Raw genomic sequence first — 16,842 nt, 5'->3', positions numbered from 1 at the left:
TCGCACTGAATAAGCAGCAGAGCTAACAGAAATAAACACTCTTGTGCCAGTTTTGACCTCAGCATGGTGCAAACTCCACTGCAAACTCTGTCAGCCGATGGAGCAACTCTGTTGATGTCAGTGACGTCATACCAATATGAGATCAGATCAGACCTACTGCATGACATCTGCTTCAGCCTAACACGTATATAATCATTATACATAGCCCCAGTATAGTGCCCCCCCCCCCGAATATCTCAAAGCACTTGAAAAAAGATAAATGGTTACTATGATCTTCATTTTATAGGTAGGGAAACTGAGGCACAGACAGCTAGCGATTTGCTGAAGGTCTTCTAGCTGATCACTGTTGGATGGGACAACACCCCGGAATGCTGAGTCCTAATCTTGTACCTATGGAGCACATTACCCCTGAACACACACAGTGGAATTCACCCATCGGCCTGAACAATCAGTACAACAGATAGAAGAGATTTAGAACTAACTGTCCATAAAAACCCATTCATATTAACTGAGCCAGGCAATATTTTAACCAGAGTGTTTTTAACGAAATAATAGAATTTACAGTAGTTAAATAGATGCTACTTTTTATCAGATCTAATTCTTTTATAATAGCATACAGTCCTTAAATTGTTTATCACTATGCTATTCATTACTTTAAGCCCTCACAGCTACTCTAGATGATACTTTAAATACACAGAGCTTTAAAAAAATATCTCCATTACAAATGTTTTAAAAATATACTTATCCTAAAAAGCTGTCCGGCACTATTCCAAAAATCTCTTGTAACAAATGTCTTTTTTAATTTTAACAAAAATATCTAATGTTATATAGAAGAGCTCAAGTTTTGACAAATCTATAATACAGTCAGAAACATCTCGGGCCAGATTCCACTCTTGTTTACACAGTTGCCAATTTGGATCCTGGTGTTCACTTCAGTTGTGTTACTCTAGTACAACTGGGAGCAGAATATAGCCCTTAGTGTTTTAAAATAACTAAATGGACTGGATACTGCAACAGTTATTTGTGCCCAGCATTACAGGGAAGGGAAATCCTTTACTTCATTGCATCTAAAAATGCAAAAGAATGTTATATTTAGTATTTGTGCCATAACCAAAGAGGTGCCAGGCAGCTGCAGCAGATGACTCAGACCTAGAATCGTATTCCCTTCTAGAAAAAAATATTTTTGGCTGAATGATGCCTGCAACTGCTGTCATTAAATGGAGGATGAATTTTTATTATAGAGAACGCTTGTAGAGAGAAAATGCCAACCTTCCTATAATGCTTTCTACAAGTCTAAGAATTATTTTAATTGCATTTTGTTACTTATAAAGTTGTATAAGCTTAATAGAAACTCTCACTACTTAGACCTAGGAAGGACACTATTTTAAACTGCTTCCTTATTTTCCAGCTGAAATGCCTCCAGTTCTTTTCAAAGTGCATTTAGAACAAGCTATTAAGCACTAAAAGGAACCTGCATCTCATCAAGAAGGACAATCTGGAAGCTGTGAGTTAATCTTTTAAAACATCGGAACATTTTTTTTTGCCTTTCCCCCTTTCTCCTCCAATCTGCAAATGTAAATGCAGTGTTTGATGAAGGATCATAGACATTAACCCAGTCTCATTGCATCAGGTTACATATGTGAGCAAAGCTAACAGTCTCAGATGCAAACTGCAGTTCCTACCTGTGACCATCATCAGATCAGAACAGATCCTTACACATTGTGATTTCACTTAATTCATGTTTAAAGCTTTTACTCTACTTGTTTTCTTCCTAGACTTTGGCTGATGATCTAGTAACTTATAAACCAAGGAAACTTAAGCATATAGGCCAAGTTCAGTCCTCACTGTCGTCTTCATCATCATCGTCATCTTTACTGGGAGCACATCTTTGGAAGCAGTGTACCAGAGTTGCTAAGAAGAAGCTTGATAGAATAGCAGCAATGGAGACAGCGACTCCAGAGAAGATGATGATAAAAAGGTCCGTCAATGACAAACTAAATTTGCATTCACTAAAGCTGACCTCAGATAATTCATTCAGAAAGATTCTTCTGTTTTCTACAGGCAGGGAACACTGGATTTCATGGAGACCTGCAAAGAAGAGGAAAGGGAAACAAATCAGTGGAATATTGATTTGATGCTGAATCCTTCTCTTGCCTCTATCAGAGATTGAATGGCTGAAGAAAAGTTTTAGGGTTAATTCTAGGTTTATGAATTCATGCAAAATTAAGGAAAAAATGCAACAAAATCTGTTTCTATCCAAAAGCCATTACATAACCCCCTTGAGTGGCTCCCGGAAATTAATTTATTTCACTTTCAGTCTTCCAGGAGGTCTGGTGTGACCCAGGACCATGATTCTGAGGATCTAAAAAAGTAAATGTTGAACCTTGAATTTATCTAAATCTAGAGACCTGGAATCACTTCCCTGCTACTCCATCTGAACAGAAATCCTGACTCCAAAACAGGGTAACAGAGATACTGAAGTTCCTTCCACTCTACTTTTTCTCCATATAGTTCCAAAACTACAGTTGTCTTTTTCTTCTGGTCAAAACAACAGCTTAGGTTCAATGGATGCTCGTTTGTCTACAACCTGCTTTCACCTTTTCTCTGACTGTCACAAGGACATGCAGACTAGCAGATATTATTCCTCCACGCATTATTGAAGAACGTCTAGAGCTGGGCTCTTCATAGTGAAAGCAAAAAAAACCCAGATTTAAAAACTAGTGAGAATATAGTTTGATACTGGACAGTAAAAGCATAGAATTCACTGCATATGCCCAACTCCCTCTTCATTCACAACAGAGGAAAATCAGGAGGTATATTAACAGGGCTAGAATGGAACAAACAATGAAGTGAATTCAGTCTGTACGGCTGTTGGCAAGACAGCTTTTATCTTCCTATTACGGATATGAATGTGAAGGGGAAATACAAGGATTGTGTATTAGAGACACAAGAACTGCTCATGGTTTACTTGACACACTTTTACTCTTTGTCTGCTAATCATCACATCATTGACTCTGCATGGCTGTGTGCACAGAGTGCAGAGGGCATCTCCATCACACAGCCCTGCTGTATAACCATCAAGTCACTTTAAATAAGGAATGCGTGACGTTAAGATTTCCTCTGCTTTTGTGGATCCCATTTTTCTTGTGGCTGAATAGCTATGGCATATGATATTCTACTATTAAATCCAGGCTCTTCGGGTTAGTGGTGCAAACCTGAGTGGTTATCTGGGTCCAGCCCAGCTGTCACATTGATTTGAGAAGGAGTTCTAGCTAAGTCTACTATAGATCAAATTATCACCCTGACTTACTTGACCTTGTAACGATGATTGCACTAAATTTTGATCCCTAAAAGCCATCCTATATCTGTCATGTTTGCCTAAAGTTCTGTTGCCTTCCCTATTTCTCATACTCCTCTCACTGATAACCTAATAAAAGCTGCCAGCAGAACAGGACAACAGTCAGCACGCCCAAGGCTGAACGCTTTCCTCTAGGCAAACTGCCACCTGAATGCATACTAGACTTTTTCCTCTGAGTCTGCAATGCACTGGCAATGTACACCAGATGGTGAGGCAACTTGCTTTGTGAGTCTTTGAAACCTCCTGTCTACGAACTGGCCTGGAGGGTAAAGGAGCCACATGGTTTCCAACACCCTCTGAGATTTTGGAACCTGCAGTATTCCTATACATCATGTCTTGTATACGAGCACTTGAGCATGTCCGTGACTGCAGGAACAGCTCAAGGAAGTACATACTATTGCCCTCTATGGTCTGTGACAGAGCTCTTTGTACAAACCTTTCTACTCAAAGAAGTGAGAGTTGTTCACCGAGTCCATGTTTTCTTTTCATCAAGACTTGGCAATAACAACTCTGGGGTTAACGACAGCAAACAAGCCAAAGGGGAGACAAATGGATATCCTTCCCTACTCAAAACCATGAGAAATAAGGGAGGGGCAAAAAGTCACAGGCTGGAATGCCAAGACCTGTGTCTTTTTAATCAGATTTTAAAAAGCAAACAGTTTTCAATAAATCAACGTGATATTGACAGTAATCAAAGCAGTTACTGCTGTTGCGTAGAAACAGCCAGAAAATGAACGTTGCATATCACAAATTCATTTTAAGAGGAAGCTCACTGCAGTATTTTGGCAGAAAAGCCTGGTCCAAGTGAATATGGCACCTAAACGAATTCCATCTCACTTGTAGCAAGCACAAAAAAACCCAAGTTTCTATACAACTGTGTTTCTGTAAAACAAACCACTGTAACAGCTTTGGAGACCTCATGAGAACTGCTGTTTTCATAACAGCTGAGCCATGCTCACAGCATGTCTGAAGAAAGAGGGCACGGGTGACCATAAACAACCCTACTTTTTCTATTTCCGATTAACTGCAAAAGAAATTCTGTAGTGTCCTTTTAAAATTACCTCTGTGCTGGAGTGGCACTGATGAGCTGGAGTATCAGATCTAAGCTTCCATAAGGAAAGAAGTAGAAAAATAATATATTTAAGAAAAGAAAAAAAAAGAAAAAAAAGACTCTAAAAGAAAACTATTGTTCTAAGCAGTTCTACGTACTGCAGCTCATCTCTAGAAATAACTTCGTATGGTAGCATTTGCCCAGGATCCCAGAGATGGAGAAGAGCCCACGTATTCATTACTATTACAACAGCAGTTTTGGGATGGATCAAACCCAAGCCTACAGGCTGTGAGCTCTATTCCTATTTCCAAGGTGCTTTCACCTAACATCACAACATGGAATACAAACAGAAAAGAACCTGCAACATACCAAGTCACTTAGTGTTTCTTGTTATGAGAATCAACATACTGTGATGATTTTGAGTATGATTATACAATAACAAGAAATAAAAAAGCTCCTCTCCATGTAACCATGGGTACTGGAATCTAGGTCATGTTCTCAAACCAAATAGATTAGATGGGAATTTTCTACTTGTTTTATTCTGTGAAACTCCAACGTGCTAGCTTACCCCCAAGTTTCTACAGAATTCTTAATCATTGAGAATAACAGATGCCAAGTGGCAAGATCCAGCATCATAAACCAGGGGCCAGTACAGAGGCCCTGCTAGCTCCCAGCTACAGTTTCAGCCACCCTGTACATGCAGCATCTTTTCAACAAGACAGGAATGAACCGACCTCTCCCATCCACACACAGGCAGTCTGCTAAAACTCTGCTGGAAGGAGCCTAGAAGGGCTGCAGAGCTCGGTGGAAGCACATGCCAGTGATGGAGGGAGAAAGGAACATTTATCAGTCCATAGTGTTTGGTGAATGTTCTTCTTCGCTGCATCATGACACTACCGCAAAACCCAATACAGTTAACGGAAGCTCTTCCTTTGACTCCAAAGAAAGAGAATTTGGAACATACTGTTCATTTGTAACAGTACTATGACTAGCAGCTATATTGCTGGTGGCACAAGGAATTTCTCCTCCCAAAGCCAACGCAGTGGTTATTGCACCTGAGCTTCTAACTGCTTACCTGAACACATAATGACCCAAAGGTCACACGCACATCTGCTTAAGATGACATATGAGCAATACCATTACATCTGCTTTCCTCCACAGCAACACGTTACTTTTACATTTTCTAAATGCAGGTTGTCCTTATGACACGAGAATCCAGTGTGTGGAGAGCTGATGTTCTGTACTCCATCTGTCCTATTACATTCATGCCCAGCAACAGACCCAATTTTGTTCTTTGCTTTGGCAGAAAGTATCCCAGGTCATCATACTCCCTGTGCATGAACAATGAACAAAAGAATGGCTTATATGAGGTGATCAGTGTTAATTATAAAGTATGGGGTTTTTTTTCCTCTACGTGATTGTCACATATAGACTGGCTCAATCGAATTACCTGTCCTCACACACAAGACTTCCAGAGGACAGCAGAGTGCCATTTAACCTTACTGCTCTACTTCCACACACTAACTGCTTGAATAGTGTTATTTTGTATAGTTTGTTGGGTTTTTTTTCTTTTAATTCTGTAGAACTTGTTCAATTTATTATTTAAAAAAAAATAAATCAGTCAGCCTTCTTGTAAAGGGTATCTCAAAGAAGTTTGATATTTAGCACTTGGCTGCAGCAAGAAAACCTTTGATGATAGTTATATATATCTCTCATGGCTCCCACAACATGTTCAAAGAGTTGCTTCTTCATACCAAACAAATGTGTAAATGAAATAACAAGCGTGAGGGTTTTATAAATATATAGCTTATGTTATTTTGGTCAGTGCCATCACCTTATCTGTAACAACTCCAGCTGTCCCAAGGACAATGTCACATGCTCTGTATCTTTCTGCTATGTCATCTGAAGAAGCAGATGTACTACACCAACAAGCTGTGATGTATTGTTTGCTTTTAAGAAGGGAATGCTTTGAAGTCCCAGACACAGGACAGGTGCTAGACTCTATATAGGCTGTCTCTTAGCACTGAAAAAATAAAGTAAGATGAAAATATGGGTCTCTGCCCTGAGGAATAGATCGTCTGAACAACAAGGGAAGTGTGAAAATGCTGGAATTCTAGAATCGTAGTGTTAAAAGAAGAGGCAATGTTTTTAAAAAGAAAAGATACACATCTTCATAAAGAAGCGATGCAGGTAGGTTCCAGGTAAAGTTTATTTAAATGGAGTTCCCTAACAGGTTTTAGGACTGTTAGGCCTATGACTTTGAGATGCCTTACCATTAGAGGATTATAACTCCACTGAAGTCTGGCACCTCAACCTTGACAATAAATTGTAGGCAATTAAGCTCCAGCTAGATCCTAATAAACACTTTGCATTTGTTTCTGTAAAGGACTAGGCACAGGCCGACTTGCCTTGCAGAGTCAGAGGCTGAAACACTTCCCCTGTAAAATGAAACTCTTGCAAAATGGATGCAGCCCGGAATCAGTCTTTATAAAAATAATTAGTAATTTCCTTGTAAAATAATGAACACAGACTGACAATGCTGTAAAGACAAAGCTAAAGACAAGCAGCAAGAGGTATCACTTACTCCAGGTCGACTTGACTCTGTTTTGAAGGACTCCTGGTGTATTTCTGTCTCTGCTTATTTCTAATACCTACGCTAACTACACGTTTTATTGGAGAACTTCTGAAATTCATTACTACTTGATATTATAGACTGTCTGTTAACACTCAGGAGCAAGATTTCCCAGCTATAATTTTGGATGCTGAGTTTAAAAAAAAAAAAAGAAACAAGAGGCCTCAGTTCTGTTGGGTCCTTGTAGAGTTCACAAATAACAGGTATCAAGAGAAATAGTTTCCTAATATTCAGCACTGTACAACAGTATGAGATAATGAAAATGCCCATTCATACATACACTGGTATGTATAAGAAATACATCCAGAAAAATATCTAAAGCCATAAACATTTAAGTGAGCTTATGCACATGTATTCATTCCTATCTATACAATAAATGTAAGAGTACTATAGTACACTATTTCAATTTTCTGTTTGAAAAGTAAAATTAGTATTTGCCCTTTTGGGTGGAATGTAGCTGTTCTCACATGTTGCCGAATGTAGTTTACACAGATTTGAAATGTTTAAATGTGGCATTTTATTTCTTGTACAGTATTCTGCCTCCAGCTATAGTTCTCTTTAGTCTACTTAAACACTGTCACTAATGTATTAAATGTATTAATAAGCAGTGAGAGAGCCATTGCCTCTACAAACATTTGCAATTTCACTGGAAATAGCCTCAAGTTATCAGAACAGTAAAGCTTAAAAAACCTGAAGCCTGGATTTAGGTCCCTAAATAAAACCTTTTATGGCCAAGTGCCCTGGAGCCTCACAGACCAACATTAGAGGGTGCTTAACTGTTTGTCTCAATGCTAAATATAAAACTTAACCTTAGGTATTCACATCTGCAAATGCCGTCCTCACATCCTCAAATCCGTGAAAGATGGAAGTACTCCAAAAAACCTTAAGATGGAAGAAACAGTGAAAAGCCATTGGCACTCAGATCGTTTTACTGAAAATGACTGGGATATCAAATTATGTATTTATACATGTGTATATATATATAGAAACAGATTTGATGCACTTGTTAGGGAATCTAATTTCTGTTAGGAGTTTGTGCTTGAACAGAATAAAAGTTGCTGAATGTGTGAAATGTCTTAGGGCTTTTAATTCCTCTCCCCAAACCCAGATATTATGTTCTGTACTAGTGATGTGCTGGCATGTGCATGATACTTGGGGAAGAGCTGAACGGCTGCAATGGGCAGAACAGACTGTCCTCAGCTGAAGCTTGCGTTGGTTCCCTATTAGTACAGGAAGTCAAGGCAGCCTTCTCTACAGAGCACGTTAATAAATAGGAACTGATAAAAAGAATTTAAAAATACTCATTTTTTTCACTGGCTTTTAGTTGGGTTAGAAGGTCAAATGAAACCTGTACTCTCATGTGATTACAATGCTTTGTTTTAAAGACAACATTTCACATTTTCAGTGAGCTCAGAGTTAATAGAAGGGCATGAACTACTGAGGCAAGACATTATTTTATTTACAGAATAAGTTTAGTGATAGATCTTAGATTGGAGTGAGATTATAGAAAGAGTCCGAGAAGCAAGAAATGATCATTCCGTTGTCCTCACTACACTGATTCACTTCTGAATCTCTTAACTGCCTCCTTCTAGTAATGAATTCAGTCCAAGTTTCCTGTTCCAGAAGGCTGCTTACAGTCTCACTGTCACCCTCTCTTGCTTTTTTCTTGCCTCCTCACTGCCATCCTCTCCTATTCTTTGTATAGACAATTTTTACCTGGAAAAATGCCACTTGACCAAAATTTACCTATCCATCCCTACTGAGGAGGTACCAGCTACAGAAGTCTTCAAAGTAGTTAAACAGCATCTGTATCAGTAGGGGCATTAAAAACCCCTTTGGGTTTCTTCAAAATTTGTAGTCTTGCACACACAACTTTCCAAAGTGGAGCGACATTTGACCAAACGAAGATGAAAACAGTCCCAGCTACAGCCTTTGTGCTGTCACATAGGATTTCCTGCCACTAATGAACGTTCTTCCAGAGAAGTTCGACAATTACCTTAGTTTAGGATACAGTTCCGCAAGTGGACCCAGTTCTGTCTTCAGGCTTCTTTCACCAGTTCTGCTTCTAGTGGTGTGAACGTAACCGTTCGCCTTCAGGAGGATGGTGCACTAACTGTGCCAGCTAATCCTGTCTGGAACAGGGAAGTCTAACACTGGGCACTGATCCTCACTTAAACTTGTGCTACTTTAATTCCAAACATTCAGAACATGTTTCTTTCATCTATCACACAGGCAGCACCAATCTACTTCAAATTCTGTTGCTGGCCAATTCTGAATGAATTTTTCAAGTCTTTCTGGAAATATCTGTGTACACAGGCTACCTGTAAAAATGCTCAGACTCAACCTTATTAAATTGCTAAAAGTCTTTCTAATACAGTTTTAAATGAGGGCAGCAAATTTGTCATTCTTGCAATGGATAGTGAGGAACTTAAAATAGTTGAGAAAACACTACTGCATCTAGCACAAAAAGCATAGACACTGACTCTTTCTTGCAATCCCAGAAACTCTGCACAACTGTCTGAAAAGGTTTTTCCAAAGATACTGAGAAGAAAAAAAGTAAAAAGCAAAATGAGGGCAAGATGACAGAAAGGAGACACTACAGCCACACTCCAAGGAATACTTAAACTCTAATTAAAAGTAATGTTAAAAATGCATTAGTCATTAGCAAACAAGGTCACAGGCACAGCTGTCCAAAGCATGTTCACAGAAAGTAAAAATCAGCAACAGAGCTCTACGAAGCACTTCATGCATCCACTGCAGACTACTTGTATTCCTGTTACACACGGTTTATCTGAATCAATCCCTGCATCGAGATGGGGTCCTCAGAGGGGTTCAAGAAATGTCTCCTGCAGTGGCACGTGCTGATTTTAAACAGCGCCTTTCACCAACAATTTATTCCATCGAAGCAATTTGTATTTAAACACTGAAATGAAAGTGTTCTGTAGGTCATGTGCACCAGCCACAACCTTTTGCTGCATGAGCCCTGAGTTTCAAACAGCATTACTAAAAAAAGTAGGTTAGGAGATGAGGTAAGAAAAGAAAAGTGCATTTTTAGCCAAGACAAAATGTGATACAGAACAAGCTCTGAGAGCAGAAGAAAGTCACTCCAAATATGAGAAATTGCTGAGTGTATTTCTGTAGGATTTCCAGCTCCCATTGAAGCAGAAAATGCAAGAAATCTCAAAGATGACTCTTGATCTCAAAAAAATGAATGCCAAATTTCCTTAGACTTCACTGGATTCAAAATTTTGAAACATTATCCCCCAAAATTATTTAATTCAACCTATAACCATCCTTCCTGTTATTCAGTACCTCTCTTGTCTTTTAATAAATAATATTTTTCTCAAGTTCTTCTGTCAGAGTCCAAACAAACTCTTCTTCCTCTGCTTTCTTCAATCCTCACTTTAGAGAACTTCAGCCTTGTCAATCGCTTTTTGTAAAATTCGAGATAGATCAAATACAGGCAAGCAGAGGATAGACCATAATAGCATACGTCTCAGACACATGATCTCCTCGAATCCTTTGAATAAGACGTTTAAGACCAACTTCGACCTTTGTTCTTTCAAGGTATTTTTTGTTCTGAGAGTCTGCATGCCCCCCATGGAGGAAAACCTTCCATGAAAGTTTTTACACTTATCTTTGAAGGGACAGAGATCTTAAAACAACTTCCCTATTTCCAAAATACTATCCAATATTCTTCATCTCCCTGCTCCTCCTAACGAGAAGCCTTTAATACGAATCATTGGCCACCGCCTACAAATTCAAACATCTTTCTACAGAAAATCTCAGTAAGTTTTTTAACTTAACCCTTCTGACCCATAGTGAACACTGTCTTCTCTAGGAAGAACTATTACACCTTCTCCACTCACCACCATTCCACTGATCTTCACAATTCCTTTGTCTGCTTTGCACTGCACACACTAATTTGTTATTAATCAATTAATAACCAAATCAGAGGGAATAAAATGTGGTCTGGTCTTGGAGTGTGATGAAAATGCTGGTTTTAATCTCTTTATGAGTATAAAAAGATGTATGCTGCTTTAAAATGCTGAGTTTGATTGCAGGTAAAGTGCTGAGTTTAACTGCAAAACTTTTAGTGCAATTTTTTAACAGGTTTGCCTAAATCTGGCACACAGGAGTATTCGCTTACTGCCAATTAAGCCTTTATTTAGAAATTTAGGTGAGATGAATAAATGCTGGGATCTGTAAAGTGATTCAAAACCCAGCTGTTTGTGTGAAGCGACAAGTTAGACATGCAAAGGCAGCTCAGCTGGGAAGAGGCTTTAGAGTCGGCTAGTGAGACAGGGCAGCATAAGTTATAACTCTACAAGCTATTTCTGGTTGCACATCAGAAAGAAAAGGGACCTGGCTTTTGCAAAACTAATGAGCTGAAGTACAGCTTTTGTTCAGATCACCGGGTTCTCCAGAGGCCTTAATTACAGAGGTAGAGAGCTTCAGGGTCAATTATTGAGATTTCAGTTCATATTGACAAAACTCCAATTTTTAAAACAACTTGGTATTTCTTTTGCAAAAAACAAGGGTGGCTTTGACTCACATGCCATTTTACTGCAGTGCTAAAATTAAAAGGTGGAACAGTGGTTGGGCTTAGGAAATAGTTAACAGCTTGAGTGATTTCTCTCAGACATGCAGACAGGACACATTAATTTATTTTAAGTGTCATTTAAAGTGAGGAATCAAAAACGAATGCCCCAAATCTAAATCTATCTGTCAATGTATTTCTCCCAGTCATTTATCTCCTGTTTCTTGCTACCAGTTCCGAATCTTGAGTGACTCCTATGCTGCAGTGACACTTGCAAATTGCAGCCCTGGATCCCAGTCCATCCACAGATTGGTTGGAATGTGCTTTTTTTCTGCTTCAGCATATCCTTTCTTGTCTAACCCATTCTGAAGCATCCCAAGCCAGCAGAAGACACACGTACAGAGCCTTTAGTTTCTTTGCAGTGCTTTGTACTTTTCGTGAAAGCACTGGGCATCACCGATGCAAGTTTACTGGCATTCCGTCTTCCACGCTGTTTCCCTCCTGGGTAAACCCAGGTTACAAAGTCTGCCTTTGAAAGGGTGAACTTCAACGTGTCATGAACCTGTTCTGTACTGTTAGTGACAGTTTAAAGAAAACCAAGAGAAGAAAACCACTAGCCAGTTCCTTTTTCCTTCCTGCTGCTTCCCACTTGTATAGGCCATGCAATGCAAATGCTGGAGCTGCTGCAGAAAGGAAAAGCATGCAGCCAAGACAGCCAAGCTCTTTTCTTGGGCCCTAGAAACATACCACTATCTTTTTCTTTTGCAGTATTTCCAGACATAATGCCTGCTGCCCAACTTCTCTTGATGTGTTTGCTGCAAGCGTACTTCTGCCTCCAGCCTCACAGCAGTATCATGAGGAAGCCAGGGAGTCTGAATCTTTCAGTGAGTTGCTCTTCCCACCCCTTCCAGGAAAGGCCTGGCAAACATGGCTTTGGGCAAGTAATGCTAATGTGATTTGTTCCTAATGGGTGTAATGTTGCAATATCATTAAAAACTGAAAACTGGATATAAATTGCAACCAAATCATAACTCTAAGAATTACTTTTACACTGACTTTCCAAAAGTTGGTTTGAAAGGCACTCAATTGTGGCCATATGGTTTTAAAATGTCCTTGAGACAGTCTCTCCTTTCTGGGGTTTAGTGTCACCCTCACCTGTGTGAATGATGTTTTGCTAGTTTATTAACAGAGATAGCCAGTATTTTTGTGGCAGCAGCTCACAAGAAGCAATGAAAACGCTGACTTGGCTCGCTTTTCTGCATACATGAGCGAGATCTCACTGATACGACTGGCTGCAAAGATACCAGGGGACCTGCTCCAGGGAACAAATGCAAATCATTTGCTTAGGCCATGTCGGGGGGACAGCTCTGATAAAACCAACTGTTTGAATATTTGCTTCTTCCCTCCTTGTCTTCCCCAATCAAACCTAACTGAAAGTTTGGAAGATCTGGATGAGCTAGTAATTTTTTAGCTATTTGGCTGAAACACGACTGTGGATGAGAGAAAACGCTGTGAGAAAACATTTCTAAGCTTGAAAGACACTGGGGAACACCAGCAATACTACGAGAAAGCTCAGTCACTTGAGACTTCCAGACATAAGTTCAGATATGCTGTAACACACATGAGGAGGAAGAGAAAAGAGAGATGGGTTAGGACAGACTTTCAGTCTGGATAAAGGGGAAGGAGCTAGAAGTTCATTAAAAGAGATGGAAAGCATGAGGGAAGTGAAATGCCATTTAGCACGAGAGACGGGCAAATACTTGGTTCAAATAGAGCAAACTTCAGCTAAAGCATCAGGGAAGGTGGGAGAACAGGCCCAAGTTTGGCTTAAAAAGAATCAAGATGAAAGTTTCACTGAGGGAAACAGGAATGCTTTTTCCTCAAATGACTTCTTCCTTAAAACAGCCGTTCTGCAGCTAAGAATATTTAGGGCAACCTAGATGAGTATATTAAAAAAGTGTTACCGAAGGTCATGAGCATAGGAAGAACTTGAATAACTGACAATAGACTCTGATGATCAGGAAAGGAGAGTAAAGACATCTGCACTTCGTAGGCTCACTGTTTTTCACTCTTTTGACTGAATTCAAAGAAACAGTTACTTGACCTTAACCCGTTCTCCTGAGCTCTTCTCCTCCAGCCTTTTAGCACTCGCCATCTTCTGCACAGATGTCCCTCCTCAGACCCAGCCCAGACACCAGCGATCTCATGTCAGGCAATACTTGCATACCCTCTGTAGCCCTTACACAGCTTTTCTGCTCCAGTTTGTCTCTGCGAGCAGCTGGGCAGCTCAGTGACATGAGTTTATGCCCTAGTGCTTGTTGGGAGGCATGAACTGTGAGATGATCTCCTGCTAAAGCTGGATTAAGAGAGGCTTTGGGGTCAGGTTGGAAACGTGGAGCAATAGTCTGGATTCCCTATACATGGCAGTCTTAATATCCCTTTTCTCCCTGTGCTTTTCCGAAAATTACTGGCTCAAATACCAGAATTTGATGTCCTGCATTTTGGGGTGCTCCAGAGCCATTTCGATTTATTCCTAATATTGGAAGCAGTGCTATTTTAATGACAAGAGCTACCGAAGAGAGTTTCAAACACAGAGCATCACAACAAAATACTTCCAGGAAAGGACTGACAACCACAATTGCACAAAACGGGGATTTAACTCTTCTGCAGCAGCTTTATAGCTGACCAGTAAAACGAGAGAAAAATCGGTTTTCCTAAGGAGCTGGCACAGAATATTCAGCTGCTCAAAGGGCTTACTGTGGAAAATATATTTACCAGAGAGAAAATGAAGTCTGGAACAGAATCAGCTCTGGGCTGAATGAATTTGAAAAGGCTCTTTCACTGCCTATGTAAATTTAGGCTATAAATCAAAATTATTAGGGTTTAATTTTTAAATTTCATTTCTTAACTGGGAAGACGACCTGCTGCTAAAAAGCAGCCAACACCATTTTAATGGACTCGTTTGTTGAAAGCATGCAATTACAGTTTGGCCAAAATGCAGTTTGGGTCACTGCAGGCAACACGCAGACAATCTGACCAAGAACCCTCCTTCCCTCCAAGACCCACATGCAGAGAAACGATCATACTGCACTGCCAGCCACCGAGCTTTACCTTTCTGGAGCTTAGATGCATTGTCCTGTATCCAGCTGAACAGATTGGCAAAGTCACAGTCACAGACCCAAGGGTTGCCCTCTAAGCGTATAGTCCGCAGGGAGGGAAGCGCTTCTAGGGCTGCCACGTTTAGGCTCTGTAAGTTATTGTCATTCAATTCTAACACTTGGAGCTGTTCCAGGTTCTCAAAAGCAGCCTCATCCACATCCACCAGGTTATTGTTTCCAAGGCTCAATTTGATCAGTTTTTCTGCTGATTTGAATGTCCCAGCATCAAGCTGTGTTAAATTATTGTAGCTTAAGTCTAAATACACCAGTTTGGTAGAACTGCTAAAAGTGCCCTCTTCTAAAGTGGTGAGGGAGTTATTCCTGAAGTCCAAATAGACTAGGTCTCCATAAAATATAAAGAAATCAGCTGGTATCGCCTGGATGTTGTTATCAGCTATAAGAAGTTTCCGTACATCCAGTGGAAATGGATTAGGAACACTTGGGAGTCCTTGATCCCGGCAATCTATGGTGTGGTAGTCCATACAGCTACAGACAGCAGGGCAAAAATGACCCACGGGTAAGAAAAGCAGGCAGGCAAAGACAGAAAAAGGCAGAAGGCAGAAAGAAAAGCATGGCAACATCGTCAAGGATTTGAAAGCTGTGATGAGCACCACTTCTAAGAGAAAGACATTTTGCTCAGCTGAGCAGCAGTGCCTGGTACTTGTGTGTGTGTGATTGTATCCAGGAGATCACATATCATCACAGATCCGATAGCAGCAGTCTCCAGAGGGGGAGGGAGAGTGACTGAAGGAAAGAGGGAGGGAGGCAAATGTGAGGATTTACACTGTCAGAATATTCCAATGCTGCACAGCGTAAGGGAAGGCAATGATTGGGTGAACGGAGGATCTTTCAAAGGACTCCCCTGCTTTTGTGAGCTAAAAAAAGCCAAGAGCCCGTTCGCATATTTGCTGTATATTCCAGCAAACAGGAAATCACACCTGATCCTGTGACTGACAGCAACAGCTCATGCTTAAAAAGCCCTTCAGCTAATAAACCCTGATGAAATCAATTATTTTGCTTCTTCCCATGTGCCTACATCAAGGTGACCAACACCCTCCAGAAATGTGAGCGAGGGTCAGGCAAGCATGGTGGTTGACTGCTAAGGACTGTTTTCTCTTTCATTTGTAAAACAGGGAGCAGAAGAGCAGCAAGGGGGGAGCCCAAAGACAAGGAACACTGACTTGAGCTGTTTCTGGATGCCACTTCGGCTTTTAGAAGCAGTATTATTTAAATATGACTCATTATCTTTTAACCAAGAAGTATAACCCACTGCAACAACAAGGAATATGGTCTCAAAAGTGAGGGGATTTTTCCTTCCTATTTTAATGACCAAACCAGCTATTTTTAATACAGCCACGTAAAAGTGCAAATTGTGGATGAAATCTTCAGCTAGTTGAATCTGAATAGATTTGCTTCATTTTCAGGGGTTAAAATATTTGACCACCAATCTGCCTGTCTCCCACAGGACAGCAGAGATGATTTTGCAACACGGCGTCTGTGTTTTTCTGACATCCCCAAATCCACACCCAGAGAGGCAAGTCCTCTGCCAGCTGCAAGCTTAACTTTTACCTCCATCCCTCCCTCCCAGCAGACAGAAATGGGACTCTAGTGCTTGGGCCACACCTACACGCTACCAGGGAAGATTTTTTCCTAAAGAGACAGATTGTATTTGGGTGCATGTGTCCTGAAGATTAGAGCCCAAACTCAAAATGCTTTTGGAAAGCTCATTCCTAGGTCAGAGAAAGGCCAGTAATCTCGACTTAGGGTCGTATTTCGTAACTGAATTCAGAGTATCTTTCATCCAGGACAGGATACAAAAATTGCCTTTTAAGATAGCCTATCCTCCCGAGATACCTGCACTTAAACTCAAATAATGAAAGCAGTATTATCAACCTCTCCTTCATTAAGTACAGAGAAAAACTGAACTGCTGGGGGGGACGAAGAAGGAGCCAGCCTGTTCTCAACAGCACCCACTGACAGAAAAAGAGGCTACAGACACAGATTAAAAGACATCTGAACACAAGATAACACTTTTTTTGCTGTGAGGGTGGTCAGACATTGGAATAGGTTGCCCAGAAAGGTTGTGGAGTCTCCATCTGCAGA

The 16,842-nt window shown here is 40.3% G+C and overlaps 1 protein-coding gene across 1 annotated transcript; it reads right to left on the bottom strand.

Moving 5' to 3' along the window:
• Window positions 1–1,834: 1,834 nt before the first annotated feature.
• LRRC38 (leucine rich repeat containing 38) lies at window positions 1,835–15,320 on the bottom strand. Its single transcript, XM_009989502.2, has 2 exons — window positions 14,693–15,320; window positions 1,835–2,088 (listed from the first exon to the last, which is right to left on the bottom strand). The coding sequence occupies exons 1-2, from the start codon at window positions 15,318–15,320 to the stop codon at window positions 1,835–1,837; spliced, it is 882 nt and encodes a 293-aa protein (XP_009987804.1).
• Between the last annotated feature and the right edge of the window lie 1,522 nt (window positions 15,321–16,842).

This window comes from Tauraco erythrolophus, chromosome 23, assembly GCF_009769465.1.
Source record: "Tauraco erythrolophus isolate bTauEry1 chromosome 23, bTauEry1.pri, whole genome shotgun sequence".
Lineage (NCBI taxonomy): Eukaryota > Metazoa > Chordata > Aves > Musophagiformes > Musophagidae > Tauraco > Tauraco erythrolophus.
The sequence above is the reverse complement of the archived record's forward strand: the minus strand, read 5'-3'. Positions and strand labels throughout refer to the sequence as shown.